At 46.1% G+C, this 22,685-nt stretch overlaps 1 protein-coding gene across 3 annotated transcripts in view; it reads right to left on the bottom strand.

The window, feature by feature from the left end:
- The window catches only part of LOC135368310 (frequenin-1-like), a 209,234-nt gene that overhangs the window by 31,758 nt on the left and 154,791 nt on the right, over positions 1–22,685 (bottom strand). For all 3 annotated transcript variants that reach the window (XM_064601499.1, XM_064601500.1, XM_064601501.1), the window contains exon 4: positions 6,540–6,588. In XM_064601499.1, coding sequence (XP_064457569.1) covers positions 6,540–6,588 — 49 coding nt within the window. The remainder of the gene's footprint in view (positions 1–6,539; positions 6,589–22,685) is intronic.

The following is a 22,685-nucleotide window of genomic DNA, read 5'->3' as shown; positions in this document are numbered from 1 at the left end:
GAAAGTTTTCTTATTCTTTTTTTTCGGGTTGGCATTGTAGGTAATGCCAACATTATTACAATCTTACAGTCTATTGAAGCTATGGGTCGTCGGCATTGGGACAGTGGGCCTCAACCCTGGTAGCGGATTTCCCCATCCATAATCGTCAGTGTATTTGTTGTTCTTGTTGTACGGGTCGTGATTCCGATGAACCTTATAGTGGCTACGTCGCTATGTACGCAGCGTGGTCAATCCAATTCACCCCTTCACTGTTTACAAACAGGAGGCACCACCGGAAGTTGTCTAGGGTTCCCCAGCGTCAGCGGCTGCATGTGGCGCCACGCCCTCCCACTCATATCATGTATTGCCCACGAAAGAGTCCCGAGGAGAACAAGGTGAGCTCAAGATTCTCAAGGTAGGTTATCTTTGGGTGCGGTAAGTAGGCACCCCGGGGCGCGTGTGTTTCAGACTACACACATTTAGCGCGACACACGCGCCACTCGCGCACCCCGGAGAGTGAGACTTCCAGCCACTTTTCGCGCTCCCGTTTGAAACTCGCGATGAAACTACCCAATCATCATCATCAAATCAAGTTGTTGTTGTTGTTGTTGTTGTTGAAATACGAAGTATGCCCATGTCTTACCTCCTCCCATCGTAAACAACGCTCTGCATCAATATGGCGTCGACGACAGGCTGACGTCGGGAAAACAATGGAGCTCGGCGAGGTAGGTCGTTCTCTCGTGACGTCGCATGGCGCGCTTCAAGTTAGGCTCCTCCTAATGGCCAAACGCTCTCTATACACGCTCGCTACTCTATGCGAAGCCCATTTAGTGACTATAGTGGGGTCAAAGTTTGACGTCTCAATGGATTTCGCCACCTCGCGGTCTGCATGCAGTGGCGTAGCCAGGGGGAGTGGGTTTCAACTACCCAAAAATCGTACCTTTGGTAGTGAATTTGGGAGAGGGAAACGCGGGGGAAATCCTCCTCCCCCATGTCAAGTCCACATTAATCCCCTCCGGAAATATTGTCTGGCGACGCCACTGCCCTGTGTGTCATACGGTGGCATGTCCCCGACTAAACTATAGTAGTGGTCAACTTAAGAAGGAGAAGCAATGTAGTCAGTCAGCTCTCAAAATATTACTGCGCCGCAGATAGGATGGCTGGACACAGAGAGGCCACCCTCCCTGCTTGCGCCAGATAATGCAATCCATCATGCTCACTCTACTTCCGTATTGCCTGTTAAGACTGGCCCCAAAAGCCTACGCCGAGGCAGAAAGTGCGTACTGATGGCGCATGGTGGCGCTGCAGTATTTCTCATCGGCGCGCTATTGCGTTTCCTTATATCCAACGGCGTATGTAGTTGACGGGCTAGATTTCGTTTCCTTCGTAAGTTGAACACGACTATAGGGTGCCTGAATACTAGCTCGTCGTCTGCTACGATATCCGCCATTTTGCCTACAAAGCTCATATCGTGTTGCACTAATAAAGTTATAGTCCTAAGACTTGTCTACCCACACACTTCACCTGCGGACTAAGTCAACAAGCAGGGTAAATAGGGTAACCAAATGAAGTTGTTATTGTAAGACAGGGTAAATAAAGAGGAGGTTTCAAGAAGGCGGCGAAGGTTGGACAGGGCATCCAGGCGTTATGACGGATCGCGCCAAAGTGGCGTCTTGGCGGTGTTTGGTTCTGCAAAGTATGATTCTACCCTACACAGGGGGTGCTGGTATTCAGAAAGCTAAGCCAAATACTTTGACGAAATCTGACTATTTTATAGCACTTTTGCCCACACCTAACAAGCACTCAACGGAGAGCAATGCTCCTTTAGTAACGTGTGGTTGCCAAATTGCTATTGGTATATCCTTCTTTCTCTTTTATTTACTTTTTTTTAAATTTTCGCAGCGCTCACGACATTGGGAGTCTTCGCCACATTCTGCAACGTCGATAAGGAGACAAGAATTACACGTGTCATGCGTGTGTATCCGATGTTAAAGACTGCTCGAAGTCCTTATCGTTTGTTGCTTCTTCAGAAATGATATCTGTTTAGCGTCGTGCGTTCCGCAAATAACAAGCACGGCATTTTGAAAAGGTAAGCCACGCTAATAGCAAAAGACAACATGGAAAGAGATTGCTGCAGTCAGAGAGGTAGTTGTTCCGTTGCCGAACTTCCGTCTCATAGGGCTGTGCGCAAACCGAGCACGCACTTTTGATTGCGATATAGAAAGGCATTCCGTGAAGATTTGAGCTCCAGTAAAACGATTTTCAGTACTAAGTCTCGTTGTCGTGCAACGAATAATTCAAACTTCTAAACACCACGGTTTCCTTTTAGGGTGCGATTCCAAAATCGATTCGTATCGCTTTCGCTCAGTTGTGTGTTCCACGGTATAGAGGTGAGCCAGGTACAGAATACCTAATTACTTTTCGCAAGCTCCGAGTTAGTAAAATCTTCCGCAGCCGAGCCCACCTTTAGTGTAGAATACCAAATTAGAGGGAGGCTTCAGTTTTCGCTGGCACGTTTAAGTAGCTTGTTGTACTTTCGTATCTGGAGCTTTTCGCAACTATTAAATTAGAAAAGTTGTCATGCCTCTGGCTGTGACCCAACCCGACCCAAAGCGCTTCGCGACAAGTTTAAATACCTCCTACCAGGTGATTTCCTCCCATGGTAACAATAGGAATGCGAGGGCTGTAGGTCATAATAATACAGACTAGTATAATAATAACAACAATAAGAAGAAGAATGTGGAGCTGTTTCGGATTCCTCGGTTGGTTGGTAAATAACAAGGGGAGGTTGAATTCGCGCAAGCGAATTCTGCTACCCCCAAAAAAGAAAGACGGTAGGCCCCAAAGCAGAAAAGAAAAAAGGCAAGGAAAGGATTCCTCGGTATTCTGACAGCATAATGGTAAATTGAACACATATACTACTCCCTCTTCAGGAATGATGTTTGCAACAGCTCGTGTACCATTGAGCAGTCTGACCAGCTGAACTTATAACTATCAAGGTTGCATAGCAGTTTAAACAATCGTATGTTGACTCGACTTACCTGGAAATCTACTCTGATTTAACAATTTAAACGTGTAACGTCAAAACGGGAGCAATACGCAGTTTTCACATGTCTTTTTTTTTTCTTTAATGGTCGCCGGAACGACATATACAACGAAACATACACGTGTGCATGTCGAAGACGATAACCAAAGAAAGACCGATATACAAGTCCTGAATAGACAAGGTTGCAGCAAATGTTTCGAGTTTGAGAGTGCGAACACATCGTTGCAGCGTTTGAACAGCGAAGCATTTTCACATTTTATCACACATACAGGACTGATCTTCCGCCCGTAACCGTGTCATATCATACAACAACAACTTTATTGTGAGATAATGAATGGGGAATTTCATCGCCAGGGGCGATACTTTGTCCCCATTGCTGGTGGTGATGCGGAACAACAACAACAACAACAACAACTAAATCATGACTTTGGCCTGGGGTGATTCACCGCTTGAGAGCAGTACCCTAAATGAAATGACGAGCCCCTTCACAATAAGGATCGAAGTCCTATGGTGTCCAAAATCGTCAAAAGAGCTTTGAGGGCAGAGCGTTCGTCGGCAAGCAATTTTGAAAGAGAGAGAGAGAAAGAGAGAGGGGGGGGGGGGCGAGAGTCCAGGTGATGAAGAGACCCGGAGAGTGCGGTTCGCAAAGATTGGTAGTGTGAGCAATGAAGGAGATTGTGCTTCAGATTTTCGAGAGCACCGCAGTGACAGCATTGGGGAGAGTCACCTTGTCTCAAGCGGTAACGCCACTGAGATGTAAAAACCACACATCGAGTCGCATTCGATGAATTAATGTAGCATCGTGACGAGAGGTGTTTCGTGGCATGGGGAAGGCGAGCGTTTCATCAACTCTTCTCAGCATAGATGGGGGGAGAATGATGTTCGCATTGGTGGGAAGCCAGCGGTGTCACGAGGCGCCGCAGAATGGTACGACGGTCTCCTCTCAGCAGCGCAATACTCGTCCATCTCCGAGACGAGAGAGCTGCTTCTGCGGCGCTGTCGGCCTGTTCATTCCCCACGACACCACAATGAACTGGGACCCACTGGAGAACCAGCCTGTGGCCTGCTTCGTAGACAAGATGGTAGGCCATTAACACATCCGTCACTAGGGGTGCGGATGAGCCTCGTATGCCAGAATTTTCAATAGCTTGCAGTGCATATTTTGAGTCAGTGAACACTGCCCATTCCCGCGGGGTAAAATCAAAGATGTGCTGCAGAAAGAAAACGATGGCATAGAATTCCGCAGCTGTTGATGAGGTTTGATACGAAAGGCGTCGTCCTTGCACTACGCCTTCGGATGGTATATGACGAATGCCGAGGCGGACCTGACATTTCTGGATGCGCCATCGGTGTATGGTGCTGGAGACGTAGAAAACTTCTCGTCTACCACAGCATAAAAATGGACTCGAAGTATTTGAGGGGGAACCTGATCTCTTCGCTCCAGAAGGTTTGGTGGCACCGGCAGACACAAGGGTGCTTCAGGCGGTGTTACGTCCTTAGCGAAGAAGCCAGTGAGACTCTGGCGTATCTTCTGCGCTACCCGATGGAAGTCGCTTTCAGGGTTCGAATCCCCGTGCCGGCTGTGCTGTCTTGGGTTTTTTTTCCTGGGTTCTCCTCAGACACTTTCAGACGTATGTCGGCACAGTTCCCCTAGAAGTCGGCCCAGGACGCACATTCCCCAGGGCGTCAGTCGTGAGGTTGCCCACTTCTGTGAGGCTGACAACGGCAAGCCCTCTCGCCACCATCACCACCACCACCACCACCTTCTCTAGTGCGCGCCCCACTCTCACTCAACGGCAATAACGCGACGCCGACCGACCGACCAACCAACCAACCAACGATCCCGCCGTATGAATTTGTGTATGAGTGAGAAAACATGTAAGAGTGAAAGAGGGATGAGTGAGAAAGTGGTTGGTTTGTCCTTTCAGATGACGCGCCCTTGGAAGTCGCTGGGGAGGTGTGTTAGCTTAGCTCAATTGGTAGAGCCCTCGGCCGGTAATCCGGAAGATGTGGGTTCGAGTACTATAGCTGGCTAACCTTTTCAGTGACTTCCACCTTTCATCATTAACCAACCCGCTCTTGTGTTCTTCACTGGCGGACTTCCTGAGTTGAGTTGAGTTGACAAGAAAAGAAAAAAAAATGGAGAAATAGGCGCTCATTAAGAGAGCCGGCTACTCCAGATCACTTAGGAAAACACAAATGCCTCTGACTGTAGCTCGTAAACGTTGTCGCGGTATATATAATACGCGCTTAGTTAAAGACTACACGAGAGAAGTTGCTCCTTAATTGCGCATTCTGCATTCCGGCTGTCTACAAAACGAAAGGACTGTTCGTAATTGCTCGCTCACCACTGCACTAATTAACCTTCGATGTTCTTAATTAACAGAACTGACGAGAAGGGAGCCACCAATACCGGTCTTTAGGAAAGAAAGTTGCACGCGCCATCATTGGAGTATCTCATTTGTTCCAATGTTGCTTGGCAATCTGCTACGAAAGCACGTTCGTCTGGGTTTAGCCCTTCCTTTCTTGGAGATTACGTTCCGTATCGTTGCTGATACAGCTGGCATCCTTATGTCAATCTCTTGCGGGTCGTGGTGGCATCTATTGCATTCTTTCAAGGAATGCTTACGTCAGCGTAACAGTGCAGAACCCATGATAAAATAATGGGGCTCTGTTCAATTGTTATTTTCTGTTTTCGGCGCATACTTGCTCCGGAACTAAGAGAGGCAGATCATGCTGCTTTACGAGGGTAGATATTTATCTCGGTAGATTGTAATGTAATTGGAGTAAATTTGCACGCAAGGTTAGTCAGCCTATTTGTGCGGCGACATGTTGCATGTGCCTCAGGGTAGGACTGCGGATAATTTAGATCCGCCACGAAAGTCAATAGGTCAAAACTACCTTTCATACCATAGCCATGTTCTTACCAGAGTTTCTCTTGCAACAATGGGGCTAATCGAATACATTAAGTCCGCCTCCTGTCATCAGGACGCCTTCGACAGGTACACATTTATAGAACATACATGTGCGCATGCATGTATAGGTACAGAGCAAGAGGCGGAAACCGAGTCATATAAACGAAAGACATGACCCAAGCAGCATGCCAATATTGGTCCCATATTGGACCCATATGGGCTACCAGGATTGCCAATATTGGTCCAATATGGGCTGCCAATATGTTCCCCATGGCAGATGCAGCCAGGCTCCATGTTGGACCAATATGGGCAGCCCATATGGGCAGCCCATATGGGCAAGCCCATTTCCCCCATATTGTGCCAGTATTGCCGATGATGAGCCCGTATTTGATTTTACCATATATCTGTAGCTGCCGTATTTGCAGTCTAGTTTTAATGTGTAGCATGTTTTTTTTTCTTCCAAACAAACAAACAAGAGATGTGATTAAAAAACAACAACTCGTTTGTCGCAGGAGTCAACGAGATGGCGACACTGTATTTTCTATACTATTTTTCTCAGTACGCCTACATCGCGCAATTTCTTAACTAATATCGCTCACCTCTTTTGTCATAAATCCACTGGGACAGTCTCTTAGGAATTCCTGGTGCCTGTAAAGAGGAAATGAAGTCCGGTGAGAACATAGCATCAACGGCACCACGTTCTCCCACAGTCGTCTGTTCCTTCTCCATTTCCTATAAATGTCTCGGCATCGGAAAGATTGGAGACAATTACCCGGAAGATCATCTTTTCTCTCTCTTTTTTTTCTATGTGTCTGGTTGATAAGGGCACACACCGAAGGCTTTGCCAAAAATTTGTGTAGCGGTTTCACACAATGAACGCATTCCAATACTGCTACTACAAATAACAGTAAAAGAAAACAGATAAGCATCCTTTTAGCGGAATGTGAGGAACGCACGTTTGTCCGTAGCACACGTTTCAGCGTGTGTCTTTTATATGCGGCATCGGGAAACCCTACTTTAATCAATAGTCCCCCGTACATTCTTCGCCGAGATAAAATAGACACCACGAGTTGGTACCTCAAAAATTCGTCTTTTTTTTTTTTTTTTCAATCTCTCACTCCGTTCCTTCTTCGACCCCAGGCATCGCGTGACATTTCCAGCATCGTTGCTCTCCGCGCGAAGGTAAAATACAGTAAAGAAGAAAACCAAACGTTAAACGTTGATAGCGAACCGCCGCGCGAGGGCCAGAAACGCAATGTATCTGAGACCAGCGAAAGAAGAATTTTCAAGCAGCGCAGCGAAACGTGAAAAACAGAGTATCTGCAAGCTCTGCGCTCTCTATCTGTGTTCGTGGAATGTTCGTTCTGTACGTTCTGTGAAAAAGTGCATTACAGAATTTAGAGGACTGTTCGTTCCCACGCTCCGGTAGCCGTAGTAAAACTAATTAAGGCATTTTTCGTCGTTGAACAAATTTGCGTTGAATAGGAATATAAGGAAGTTACCACGTCGATAGGGTTAAGGAGGAAAGGGGGAGCATGTCATTTTGTATACAGTAGTGGAGCAACACATGTTCGTCTCTGCAGAAATTCTGTTTCTGCAAATCTCCAAATGAAGATTTTTCACCTTCTAACGAGTGGGTAGACAAACTCGTTAGGCAAACGATCTAATTTGATCGTAACTGGACCGAGAGATTACGCCCCTGTCACTTTAACGAAAAGAGCACGTCACGCACCACGTGCTCGAGCTCCCTAGTGCCTCGCGCCTCATTAGGTCATGAGGCATGTAGGCGATGAAGCCGTTGAATTCGTTAGGCAGACAACACCGTCGGTCGTTACGCGAGCAAGAGATTACGCCTTTGTCCCGTTAACGAAAAAAGCGCGTCACGTGAAACGTGTCACGTGTTCGTGTTAACGAGAGCTCCGCCCCTCGTTGGCTCGCAAACGATGGAAGTGATTAAGCTCCGTGGTATCTTACTCTGTCAAGATAGTCTTCGACGTGGATTCCCTAATCCTCGTAATCTACAATAAGCTCCTGGCCTCAGGCCACGCTGTATATATTCTGTGCTTTTCTGTTCTTTTTTTTTTGTTTCTTTTTTTGTTTACGTTTATGGAGAGAAGAATCTGTCATACATCGGCTCCGCCTCAACGTCGCCCGCACTCCGTCACTGCTGTTCAACGTCGACCAGCAGCCACACCCTTATGTTCTACCTGCAACGTTGAGACAGACACTCGACACCGTCTTCTCGACTGCCGCCGTTCCAAGTCCTTCCGCGACAAGCTCAAGTCTCGCCTCACAAGCCTCAAATACTCCATCTCTCTACTAATGAGTAATGACCACTTGGCACACGGAGCCATTGGTGTAACCGCGGCGCTTCTCCACTACCTGCGTGATACCGGCATCCTCAGCAGCCTCTGACATCGTTTGTGGGACGGCGGAATGCCTCTGACCCCACATCGCCTTTCTCTTAACTACCCCAGTAATACGCTCTAAGGAATTATTTAACAAGGAATAGCAAGCCGTCCTTTCTGGCTGACTTTTCCTGCCAAAATAAATGGACCCCCCCTCAAATGTAACGCGTTACCAGTAACGCACTACTTTGTAATGCGTTACTCCCTACCGCTGCTCACTACTATACCAATGGCAGCGTCAATAACTGTCGTTTCTCTGACGTGAGAGCCTTGATGCGGTTTGTATCTCACCAAGTACGACGCCTAGAAACATAATCCTTTTTTTCTTCCGTTCTCCGGTATGTATAGTACAAAGCTTGCATGATGTAAAAGTGGAATGGAAACGATTGTCGTTATAAACATGATCAAAACGTGCGAGAATATACGTAACACCGTTACCGTCGATACTTTTTCGGTAAGAAATTGCGGATGGCGATACCTTTTTATATTCGTACCTGAAAAGTACTTCCGTTTAAAATTTGTGACAACGCGACCCCCGTATCGTTACCGATACCGGTACTTTTATAATGCCTCCTGTCTTTCTTCGCCGGCAATAATTCTTACTTTTACTCATCGTCACTGGGCAGCTGGCGCGGACAAGTTTACGCTTACAAGAAAGCGTACTGGAATGACAGACGAAAACTTTGAGCTTAGATGTTGTTAAGCTGTACAGTACATATTCTGTGCTTTTCTGTTGTTTTTTTTTTTTTTTTTTTTCAAAACTGATTTCTCCCAGTTCGCTCCTATACATGTGCAAATGGGATGTTCATGTAAGCGAGATTTCGATGTCGCAGGTTTCATTCAAATTCTTCGTATTTTCAGCACAAGTATCCGGTAAAGTATCGCGTTACTTTGTTTAGTAACTGTAGCGGTACTCCGTTACCTTGAAGAGGAAGCATCGATATCGGCATTTCGCTACTTTTTACTTCAGTAACAAGAATCGGTAGCGCGATGGCATATTTCTGTAACATGTGCAACACTGGAACGTACGTATACTTTTACATTGTGTTTTTCTCTTTTTCTCTCTCTCTCTCTCTCTCTTTGTTTTACGCGCTACGCGTGTTCTCTCTCATAATGACGTCACATACGCGCTTCGCAGAAGAACATTTAGCCACCCTTGTAAACGGCAAAAAGGCTTTTCAACACTTGTTTCTCTTTTCCTTAAGAGGACATACCACCCCCTGTTTTCTATGTGAACTTTGCATAGGTTTTGTGGCTGAACTACGAGACAGATCGTATTGCGGAAACCTTCATTGGAAAGGTGACGTCAAGATCTCTTAACTCTGGGAACTGAAATATCGCTCTAGCGTTGTAATTTTTTTTTACGGACCCCTGAAGGTGGGAACCCCTCTGTTTTCTATGTGAACTTTGCATAGGTTTTGTGGCTGAACTACGAGACAGATCGGAATGCGGAAACTTTCATCGGAAAGGTGACGTCAAGACATCTTAACTCTGGGAACTGAAATATCGCTCTAGCGTTGTAATTTTTTTTAAAAAAAGAAAAAGAAATGAATTTTGTCGCTACAGCTTCAAAAAATCCAAATAAATAAATGAAAGCAAATAAAAACAATCCGCTTCTGAGGTTAACCGGGGACATGTTTCAGGATTCAAATGACGCGTTTTTTGTGTGTTTTTAGCATTCTGTTTTTCCGAAAAAGAATTAAAAGTGAGTACAGGCATGCATCCAAGGCGTTTACCACTGATTCCGGAAGGTGGCGCCGTCCGCTCGCAGCGCCCGAACGTAGTCCGCTCGTAACCATCCGCGTATTGCGCAGCAGCTGATCGGCGTCCGTGGTTTCGGCGGTTCGTCCTGAAGTGACCAATTCGTGGCTAAGTTACGCGTTTTTTTCACTTTCTTGTCCTGTTCATTTGCTCTCTGTCCTTGTGTGTTTTCTGCGTGTTCATAGTATTTACCCATTATGGCTCGAAGTCACGTCTACGGACAACGGAAACGTAAGAAGAAGGACTTTGCGAATTTACGTGGTAGAGGCAGGCATGTGACGGAGCCTGCGGATTTGAGAGATTTTGGTAATGCAGGATGCTCCAGCCGTGCTGTTCCCAGTGATCGTTGCACTTCGACGACTCCACATCGCGCAGATACCCTTGTAGGCTCAACCTTTGGTGGTAGTGTTGTTCCTCAAACTGTAACTGATGCCGGTCGGAATGCTTGTTTCGCTTCGAGCACAAGCGAAATTCGTCCTTCAAATTCGTCATTTGCTGATTCAGCTGAGGTAGATAATGTAGTCCCCTGCAGTTCAGGTTGTGACGAGCTTGCCGGTTCCAGAGCAAGTCCCGTTCCAATCACTGCCGCTGTTACACCCAGTCGATCTTCATCTTTCGATACTGGCAATGTTCACCAGACACAGAGTCAGCGCACAAGCAGTGTGAATGGTCGGCGTATAGTGGAGATTGATCACTTCTTCTCGTCTTTGCAAAGTTTGTCGGTACATAGTCCGTTTGGTTGCGGCCTGGCTGACATGGAAATTGTATCAGAACATCGGCGAGGTCTGTGTAGCTCTTTCAGTTTGAAGTGCAGGATGTGTCTGAGGAAAGATGTAGTCACAACAGAGGCACCAGTTGATCAACTTGTTCAACAACGCATGGACGTCAATTCCTCAGCAGTGAACGGTATCGTGTCTATAGGTTCTGATTTCTCAGGCCTTCGCGAGCTCCTAGGTGCTCTGGACATACCCGGCATGGCTGGTAGCACGTACAGTAAGTATCAGGATATTGTTGCTAAAGGAATCGACGAAACAGCTTGGGAAGAAATAAGAAAAGCAGGCATTGAGGAAGCTCGGTTAGCTAGGGAGGCTGGGGACGTCGATGCTGACGGTTTTCCTATAATTACGGTCGTTGCCGATGGTGCTTGGTGCAAACGTTCATACAAGAACAAGTACGACGCTCTTTCTGGCTTGGTAAGTAAAAATTTTTATCTACACTTAATAAAGGTGCCCGAAAAAGGAGGATTTATCTTGCACACCGCTTGGCAGACGGGATATACAGGAAGTCTGTGCCCACCATTTGTGGAAAGAACACTATGAGCATTTATTTGGAGGAAAAAGTTGACCCCTCTGGTGCTATTAGTGGCACTGCTGTCTTTTGGTAAACACACTTTCTAGAGTGGTATACATCCTGTGGCATTAATTCGTATGATACGCGTACAAATGCATAATTCCTCGAAACATTGTCATTGGGGGTAGAGTTTTGTGGAATACAATCCTGACATTTTTTCGTTTTTGCAGGCTGTAATTGTTGGGTACCGCACAAAGAAAGTACTGTTCCTAGGCGTCCGGAACAAATTTTGTACACTGTGCGCAAGTTCCAAGGCAGGGTCGAGCCCAAAAAAGCATCTGTGCTTCAAGAACTGGGACAGCAGCTCTACCAGTATGGAGAAGGATATCGTCGTTGAAGGCTTCAGGCGCAGCATTGAGTTGCACGGGGTAAAGTACTTGCAGTTGATCGCTGACGGTGATTCGAGCACATACAAGTCAATTCTTGAAGCTGCACCGTACCAGCATCAGGTAGTTCAGAAGGTAGAATGTCGCAACCACCTTCTTCGAAACTATGTAAGTCGTCTTCGAGATGTTGCTTTGGCAAAGAGAACAACCCCCATTCCCCCATCGTTGAAGAAGCTACTTCTGGATAATGCTGTTCGACTAAGAGTTGGAGTTGCTAGGGCTATTCACTATCGCAAAGAGCAGGCCGAGTTCAGCAAACAAGATCAGATTCGGAACCTGGTGGCTGATATCCGTAATGGGCCACTCCATGTGTTCGGCGACCACGCAAAATGTGCGGGTTACTTTTGCAGTGGTCCAAAAGAAGGGGAAGTCAATCACGTCCCAGAGCTCAGGAAATGCGGACTTTTCAATGAAATCCTTGTAGCGATGAGTCGTTTGGCAAACAATGGTAGCAGCTTGATCCTTGACGTTAACAATAATGCTGCAGAACATTTCAATTCTCTCGTTGCAAAGTTTTCTGGCGGTAAAAGAATAAACTTTTCCCAGAGGGGATCATTCGGAATGCGGGCTTCAGGAGCTGTCGTGTCTTTCAACTCTAAGCAGTACCATCGTGCTCTACATAAGGCAGTGTACAACACCAGCCCTGGGAAGTATGCAAAAATTATGCTGAAGCGTAAAGCAGCTGTTCGTGCTGCTTGCATAAGGCATCGGAGTTCTGGGGCTGCTCGCTGTAAGCGTTCACTTGAAGGTGCGCCTTGCAAGCGTGCTTCCAGCGACAACCACTATGGTTCCATAGTGGATGCTCCAGACATGAACCACGATGACTATGTTGAAGCTGCTGCGGCGTACAAGGATTCCCTTGTGCTCTCCCAACCAGATGCAGAGCAGCTCGAGGCTGATACTCGAGGTCAAGAAGGGAGAACTTTGTGGATGCAGGAGAGGCGAAAGCGACTCACCGCTTCTAATTTTGGCAAGGTATGCAAGATGCGAGATGCAACGAGCAGTGCAAGTACTGTTCGTTCCTTGCTCTATGGTCATTTTGACACTGAGGCTCTCCGATATGGTCGCGACACTGAGCCCATTGCAATTGCTAAGCTGCAGGATGAGTTAGGGGTGACTGTTTCACCATGCGGCCTTGTTGTTGATCAGGAGTTTGCATACCTTGCTGCAACACCTGATGGGCTTGTCGGTGATGAAACTGTCGTGGAAGTGAAGTGCCCTTATTCGGCTCGGCCCCTTACCCCTGTGGAGGGAGTGCGGGCAAAAAAAATCACCTTTTGCACTATTGATAACTCTGGTAATATTTCGTTGAAGGAAAACCATGACTACCACTATCAGGTGCAGGGACAGCTCCACATCACTCGACGTCAGTTTTGTCTTTTTGTGGTATATTCTGGCGAGGAAATTTTTGTCCAGAAGATCGAGAGAAATGATGGCTTCTGGAGCAAAATGATTGGCCACCTTCAACTGTTCTACTCGCATAGCCTTCTACCGGAGTTGGTTGACCCTCGTCAGTCCCGTGGGCTGCAGCTCAGAGATAACAAGAAGAGTGACCATCAGGTTGCCTCGCTCTGTGATGCCGCCAAAACAACTTCCAATCAGGGCGATTCATCCAGAAAGAGACGGAAGACTGGTAAAGATAACTCACCTGCCGCTGTTCTGTAATTATGGCTAGACTGTGGATTTACGTGTCATTTAGTTTGTGCGGCTCCACCTTTGCCAAGTGTTTTAATGCATATTCATCCATTTTGCTTCATAATTTACTGAATGTTTTTCCATATACATGTCTTCGACTTTGGCTCAGGCTGCATATCTTCACGTTTGTGTTTCATATTTAAGTTACCTTTTTCCATTTTTACTGTGCATATCTGTGCATATTTTTCAATTTTCCTAAATATTTATATTAATATATTTCTATGTATAAATCCACAGACTAGTCGTGCGATGCTTGTCATATTTTAAACATGGCGTAAGAGTGTGAAATCTGAATCCAGCCATCAGCACGTGAGGATCTAAGTATGAGAATGGTGCACAATCTCCCAACCGTAGAACCGTCTTCCCCGGCATTGTTGAAACACGTCCACACGTTGATGCTACATGTGTGAGGCCATCATGGTATTCTGCCTTGGCTTGAGTGTATGAAGATATAGCAAAGCTGTCCCCAAACCGTCGTTCTTCCCAGGCATGGTTGAAACACGTCCACACGTTGATGCTACATGTGTGAGGCCATCATGGTATTCTGCCTTGGCTTGAGTTTATGAAGATATAGCAAAGCTGTCCCCAAACCGTCGTTCTTCCCAGGCATGGTTGAAACACGTCCACACGTTGATGCTATATGTGTGAGGCCATCACGGTATTCTACCTTTGCTTGAGTGTATGAAAATTGTGGAAAGAAACATGAATGGTATTCCTAGCACTTTTGAAGCTCCACCAGCCTGTTCAGATGTCGACATCCTGAGTATGAATCCATTTTGATATTTTGACAAGGTCGGTAAGTATCATTGTGCAGAGCTGTCTCCCAACTGTCGCCAGTTCCCCGCATTGTTGAGCACGAGCAACATCCCAACATGTCGCTCTGCGTTACGTCCTCTTGCCATCTTGCCTTTACTTGGGTGTCATTTCAACATATGAAAATTGTATTTTCAGATTCAGGTATCCAGTACTACTGCAAATATGATGGCCAGACGCCCAAAGGTCAAACTTCCTAAGTGTTACTGTCTTTACCTGTCATTTGAAAATTTCCTACTCTCTCCCTGATTATGAAGCACCTGCCCTTGCCAGTGTTGTACCTGGTTCAGCATTATGTGGCCAATGATGAATGGTGCCCTGTTGGACATTTTTTTTCCATAAACACACACTCTGAGGCTTTAGCTGCCAACTGACAAGCATGGCAAAAGCAACTATCAGTTGCTACTTCATTGCTCAAAAAGGAAACTCGTTGCTGAGTAACACGTTCCAAGTTTTTACTATTCCCATATTATGAACCTGGCTCTGTCCACCAGGATGCTATATGTTGATGCCGTATGTGCGAGACCTTCATGTCAAAGTGCGCCTACATGCAGCGGACTGTATGGTACTTCATTATGTGTGTATGCCACATCGCCAATGATGAAATGTGCTGTTGGATACTGTATCCACGAATGAACATTCTGAGGCTACAAGCATGAGCTGATACGCATAAGTAATGCAGAAAACGTGATGATGTATACATGCTGCGTTCTTCAATAAAATATCTCCAATCTACCAATAGTGAACACGTGCTACTGATTTCTTTTTAATCTTTCGGGTGCTGGCTGTCTAGGATTTTCTGCTTGCAGTAATCTGTGAACCAGTGGTTACTAACAATGGCTATTGGTCACCTTGACCAGATTTCATCTGAAGAAAAACTTGAGACCGGGGGAACACTGCAAACACATCTGTACGGACCACAATACGAATTTGAGGAGAAATACATTTTTTCTCTTGAAAAGCTTGCTATGAAGCATAATATATTTTATTAACCAAAATATATTGCACGAGTTGCACCCGTAGGAAAATACCCAGCCATCTCATTCAGGCTACAGTGGGCATCAGTGACTCGCACTCATAGTGGCAAGCAATGCAGTAGTCTTTCAATTTCAAATTTCACACGCATTATCATGCACCACCTCGCTGTGTTTAGAGTTTCTGCTCCAGGAAATATCACGGGGAGGGGGGCATATGTGCCCTGGACCAACTTCTAAGGAAACTACTGGTCTCAGGGTGCCTAGGGTAACGAGCAGACAGCCCAGCCGGAAGCTGGCAGACGGCATGAAGCCATTACAAAATTTCCATCGGAATGATGATAGTTGTTTACAAAATTTTATCGGGCAGGTCTTGTGTATGATGTGGGCCATTTGTACACTAATCATGGGACAAAGTATGCGATGGCAGGAGGAACAGGTTAGAAAAAGCTTTGACTACGTTGCTGCTGCTGACAGAAGTGAGCATAGGATTGGGGATCAGATGACGTGGTTGTTATAATACAGCAGGTAACAGTGGTAACATCGTTCTGTGTCGTCATGACATGGCGGCTAAAATGGTGAGCGTTCACCACGGTGAGCGCACAGGCCTGCATGCACTCGTGGGGTGTCCCTTAGCACGACACTCTTCACACGACTCCATTGGCTTGAGTACGATGCCACGACGCGGACCCGGTGCTTTCAGCCATGGTCCGTAGCGTTTCACGAGGGCTGTGCGGAGGATGCCTGCTAGGCACGATAACCCCCGTCCCGTCGAAATGTGATAGCCATCCCGTGAAAGCATCCCCTCTTTCACCTCCTTGTTCCTGGTAAAGACCTTGTGCTGGAAAAGATATTTGAACATATATACGGAATGTTTTTGCAAACAGCACTTCACAAAGACAGCAATACAAATAAACCGGAATTCCTGGTAGGCATGTGCCAGTACTTCGTACGCATTTTATTTTCGGAAAAATTGCGCGATAAAAAGCAACTGGAAACTAGCTTTGTGATACTTGAATTACAAACAGGTACCGCATCAAGACCATCAACTGTTTGTAATTCAAGCACCACAAAGGTAGCCCCAGTTACTTTTTGTCGCACTGTTTTTCCAAAATTAACGAGCATTATAAAATACCTGCCATGACCACCAGGAAGTTCCAGAGTTAGCGTTCGAGAAGCGACTACTCACGTCAATGCTCAACACCGTAGCGTCACCGGCACGGACAGCTGGAATCGTGCGCAGCATCGCGTTATATCCCTGAATTGTGCCAGAAAGTTCAGGCCGCCTTGTCTGTGGCATCAGCTTATACAGGAATATATGCTCCGCGTAGCCTTTCGCCACCTCAACGGTATCCTGTGAAAGAAGACCATTCATGGAAATGAATCTTCCCTGGCGTGTCAGAGGAAATGGGTTTTAGCAGCACAGTGATTGAAATCGTTGCAATCTGTACTTACTGAGACTTCCCGCAAAACAGCTGCGGCACTCTTCCCATCCTGGATATCGTTGCCACCGATATACATGACGATCCAGTCTACTGCTAGGTGCAGTCGATGGATTTTTTCTCTCAGACGGGACGCTGTAGCTCCGGGATAGCTAAAAGTGACGATTTCCACGTCAGAGCCTACGAACAGCCTGTCGCGCGTCATAAACTTCAGCTGGCTACTGCCAACCAACGCGCCTTTCATCGTTTACGTTTCTCTGGGATCACAATGCGTTGTGCGGCGAACTGCAAAGTCAGTTGATCTCCGAAGAAGCTGCAAGGGAGAACCATGCGTGCGTCTGTGGCGTGCGCGAGACGCAGTTGGCGCCGTTGCGTAGTCCTCCTCTCCACAGCTGTCTGGTCGTCTGCTCGCTGAGGTCGACGCGACCACCAAGCCTTTGGCAGCCCGCTCGTGCAGACGCGGATGTTATGTGACGGGGCCCACACAACAAACCCATCGCATGCAAAAATATAAATAAAATCAAATGCGTTTGTGGTGTTTTGCACATTGGTTTAGGGCCTTATGGACCAGCAAAACCAAATATAGTGGGATGACCGTGAGGGTGGGGACGTTTGCCACAAGATTTCGCGGCACGCTACCCAAACCCGGATTTATTTGTCATGAGCATTCTGCATGTATTCCTAAGAATCCTTCGCTGTAGTGGGACGATCATATGTTTAAACACTAAAAACAACAAATTATTTATCGAGCGGTCAAAAGCTTCCTTTTATGAACTGTATATGCACCGCGGAAAGGATGGAAATTCGCCTGCGATCTCTGACGGTGAAAATGAAATCATAGTTCGATTGCCGCGGAAATAAACACTTTCTTTTATTTTTGAATCGGATAGTCCGCAATTGATGCAAACTACACTATGATAAACAGTCGCGTCCGAAATATCGAATATTCAGACAAACAATTCAACACGTCAGCCTGAACAGACTGGAAGACAGGTTGCTTTATCTTGGAATTATGAAATTTTTATCGTGGTTGAGGAAGGCCCGGCTAGCATTAAACCCCATAAAAAAGTAACAACAATACAGTGAAGGAAGTAACAAATCGATACCTGCCGTCTGCACGCACACTGTATCACGAAATTGGCCAAATCCGGCGGCCACTTACTCAAAATCGCCGCCAAAATTTTGGCACGATTTTCGGGTATGTTATGGAGCTATCCTTCCCGAGAACACAGAAAGAAAATTGGAATGGACAAATGGGACTGGCCATCGGGCCCGCTGCGAGCCTGGGGAACACTTAGAGCAGAGGTGGGTTTGGATAGGGCCTCAGTATAGAAATATTGGTGTATGGGCAGGGCACGGGCCTAAAAATCCGGCCCATGCAGTGCTCTACCCCTTCTCAAGAGGCAACTACAGTGCCAAAATGCGCATGACCTGTGCATACGTGCACTGTTTGGTTTGTTTGATAGCTGAAGAAACTCGGGACGGGGGACAAGACAGCCGTTTCTATAGAAAAGCGCTATCACGCATTTTGTTTTCCCAAATGTTCGCGTAAGCCAGACGGACACTTGGTAGTTCGACGAAATGGGCACTTGGACCGTATGACGTGCAACCCATTATTTGAGGGTGAAATCCATACCCGACCCCTAAATCCTCTGACAAGACCCGCCACCCGCGCTCTACCAGAAAATGAAATCCACACCCAACCGGACCCGACCAGCAGGGGCTGCGGCGCCTTTGTTTACTTATTATTTGGTATGATCTTTTCTCTTCGTTGTTGTTGCTGTAGCCGTTGCTTGTTCGTGGCCGACCCGCCAGCAGTGCTTGTGCCAAAAACGCTGCCCGCAACAGTCTCGCTACCCGCGCGGGTGTCAATAATATCACCCGCAACCGACCCGCTACCCGCGGGAAACTCCAAACCGGGATCCGCACCGCAGGATAGAGCGTGTCGTGCAGAACCCTGCCTGCACTACGCCTGAAAACTCCGCACTTCGGCTTTCCTCTTGATCAGCGTCTCACTCTGCTTCACGGAGAGAGCGGTGTCGTGTGTACGCGGTTGCTCCTCTCTGGCTTTGTTGAAGGACGCTCCTTCTGCTGTTCAAACGCGCCCACCACGCCTGTGGGCCCCAACGTGTGTGAGTGCATGTGTGTGGAATTTTGAGTAGCAAGCCGTAGCCATCTGGCTGACATCTCCTAACCCCTATGTAGAAGAAGAACCGAGACCCGACACAAACATTCAGCTGTCGAGTCTCATGAAGTCTGTTGACGTACATGCCGCACCATGTGTTGTCGAATCCGAACCTGGCACGGGCACGTGCGAAAAACGTAAAGCCCGGCCCGACAAGGCCCGCGCAATGCTCTAAAGGGGAGTGCGAAACCCTATCGAAATTTGCTAGCAGTCCTGTGCGAGCGCACCGGCCTTGAGTTCTACTATGAAATAATGGGAGCGCTTTCACGACACCAATCGACAGCAACGAACGTCATGGTTCAACAGCGTAAGTGTCACTGGCAAGAAAAGCAGGGATGTTTTGCAACGGGATGTTGCAGTGTCATATGACCGTCGACAACCCCGCGTCCTTTCTGGATACTGCTGCCTCTGACAAAAATCGCTATTCAGCTCAACTGGAGTCCCCCGATACTCTCAGGGACACGTGATCCTGTGACACCACGAAAACTGAAAACTACGATTACTATATCACGAATAGACACCTCCACGGACAGTCTCTGCGTATCGGGTGAAAAGCTTTAGCCCGCTGCTACCGATCAGAGCAATCTTCATCCACGAGAAAGCGAGGTGGTAACGGCGGTACGCGACAGTCACACGGCATGTTCGAGAAATGCCAGTAAAACGTAAACAGCAAACGCGAGACAACGAAATCCACCGCGCAAAAGCAAATCGGGGAAAGGAGAAAATCTAAAAATAAAGGAAACACAACCCAGCTCATAGGTCTCCGCCTGTCACGTGGGCTTGTCGTGTCCTCCAATCAGAGACGCGATGGACTTCTTACAAAGTCGGAGGAGTGAGGGCCCTCCTCACTCCTCCGACTTGTGGCGCCATCTATCGCAGAAAAAAGTTCATTTTTGAGTTGAGACGTATGTGATATGTCCTCTTAAGCAGGAACCGCGATCTATTAAAACGCACTCTTTTAAAGCTTTCTGATAGCTGTTCTCTTTCCCGCTTCATTTGATTGCGTCCCTTCTTCTTTACCTCTGTTCGAAGCAGCTTTTCCCGTTTTTCTGCGTTTTCCATTTCTACCTGCGGGATAATACATTTCTAAAACGCATAGCGCTATTTAGGGACCCCGCCTTCATTTAAAGGACACACAGGAAAGAAAGTTCATAACAAACACACATCAGAGCTATACCTTAGACGAAATACGTATACTCCCTTATAAAAAAAAAATGAAAGAAAAGACTTTGAAGTAGTCGAGCAAAGCAAAGAAACAAAGTGCATCACTATTGAGTTACGTTTTATTCGAAAGGAAGTTTGAAATTACGCTTTTCCTTCTTTCGTTTATTCTTTCTTTCTTTGCTTTTTCTTTTTTTATGTACCCTGCGCTCTACAGACCTGAATTTTAAATTGACAAGACAGTCAGGAATGTCTGACAGCGGAGAAGGTCACGCGGGAAAAGACGCCAGCGTTTTGAATTCGCATGGAAGTAAGATGAGAAGACAAGACACTGACGAGATTGCAGCAAATATTGTTGTTGTTGCTTAGCCGAAAAAGCGGGTATAACTTCATGTTCGTTTTATTTTCATTTGTGTCTCCGTCTCCCGGTGTTCCTACAGCCCGCGTCAACATCAGCGTGCGCCCTACCCCGGTGATACACCTACGTTCTCACACGTTTTATCTCTTTTTCGTGCGCGCTGGGTCGGTCGATGTCGCTCGATTTTGACATGTTGATGCGGAGCAATTTATTTTACCATCTGACGCAGGCTCGCGTATCTGTCGCGTGGGCTCTATATAGAGCATTAAAAAAAACTCTAAGGGTTAATTTTAGTCGTGGGCGGATAGAGAAAGATGGAAAATATGGAATTTTAGTCCTTTCGTGAACTAGGTGCATTGTCACGGTTGTCTAGTGCAGTGGGGACTACTGCTCGAAACAGACTAAATACACGTTTATATGAAGTTCTAGCAACGTATTTCCAGTGCTAGTGAGTAAACTTCAGGGTGAGAACAAGATCAAACGATTTGACAAAACTTCAAAAGGCTTTCAGTAAAGACTGGATAGCCTTTCAAAAAGTGTTTCACCAAAACTTATATCGCTACTGATGGACCTATGAACGTAGTGTATTTAAACGATTTTGGCAAAATGCCCAACGATTATCCAGCCAGTTTTTTTTTTTTTTTTTCATTTCGTGTTAGCGCCGTGAAGAAACCACTTTTCTTTTCCTTTTCTTTCCCCCTTTTTTAGAATAGCAAGCCGACCTCCATCTGGCTGACTTTTCCTTTCTTTTTTCTTAATAAACATATCCCCCCCCCCCCCATGGCCAAGCGTTGCGTACAAATGTAGGCAGACGGAGAGAAGACAGCATGAAGGAGTGGGGTTCAGAGGGTTAGTATGCGTCCTGGGCCGACTTCAGGGGGAACTGTGCCGACATTTGTCTGGAAAGTTTGCCGCAAAAACCCAGGGAAAACCTGAGATGGCACAGCCGGTGGAAGAATGCAGCCAATTTGGACTGGAGCTACGACAATATCGTGTACTGCAATACGAGAGTCGCATGAGCTTATCAAAAAGAACATAGAAAGCACGTCTTTACCCTTACACATGTCCGGAATTTTGGGCTCTCTTTGCCTTTGGAAAGTTCTTCTCTCGGCTCATAGTACAATAGCAGTCAATCAGCAGGCAGACAACAGCGTCTCGACACAGCCAATCAGAGCAACGTCAATGACGTTACGCAGACTTGTGCGTATCTTGAATACGTACTAAATATACAGTATTTTAAATGCTTTTTCCGGTATTTCGGTACTCTACTTTTTGCGACATGTATTTTTAACGTATTTAAAATACTTTTTTCAGTACTTGCTACTTAGTACTCAAAATACTTTCCTTTCTCGTCAAGCACACTTCCCGCTGTGTCCAGCTTTTCAGCTCACTGGAACTTAACCCTTTTTTTTTTTTTCGGGAATTCGGGAATCTGTCATTTATCCTCCTAGATATGCTTGAGAATGCTATCCTTCTATCCTTAATATGCTATCCTATGAAAGATATGCTTAGGCATGGCAGATGATGCTTATATATAAAGAAAATTTATTACATTAACCTGATATGTACGGTGCAAGCAGTAAATAACAGTGGTATATACAGTGACGCCGGTTAATAACATACAACGAATGACAGTGGTATATACAGAGAAACCAGTTGATAACATAGAATGAATAACAGCAGTATATACAGAGTAACCAGTTAATAACATACAACGAATAAACAGTGGTAGATAAAAAGAGACAGCGAAGAACAGTGCATACAATGAACCAGTGAAGAACATTACATTACATACATTATATACATTACACTACATTACATTACATGCAAGGAACCACTGAAACTATGAGGAAGAAAGCCTATACAGTGCTAAATTAGTGAAGAGAGAGGACTAAGAAGGAAAGATAAGACCAGCTTTCATTTGATGTTTTAACACTGTATGAAGGAGAGTGGTGAGACGACTCAACAGTGCCTGAAAAATATTAAGGATGTTTATTCCTTTCATTTGTACGGCCACGTTCAGAATACGCGTTTCACTTACTGCTAATACTAAAGTACTTTAAAGAGTATCTTAAATACTTCTTAGAGTATTCAGTACTCTACTCAGATTACTTTCAGTTTTGAGTATTTTGTACTATATTTTAAATACTTTTGACGTGGAGTATTTAGTATCTTATTTTAAATACTTTCGCGCAGTATTTTGTACAAGTCT

Source organism: Ornithodoros turicata, chromosome 9 (assembly GCF_037126465.1).
Source record: "Ornithodoros turicata isolate Travis chromosome 9, ASM3712646v1, whole genome shotgun sequence".
In the NCBI taxonomy this organism is placed as follows: Eukaryota; Metazoa; Arthropoda; class Arachnida; order Ixodida; family Argasidae; genus Ornithodoros; species Ornithodoros turicata.
This window is presented reverse-complemented; position numbering and strand designations above follow the sequence as displayed.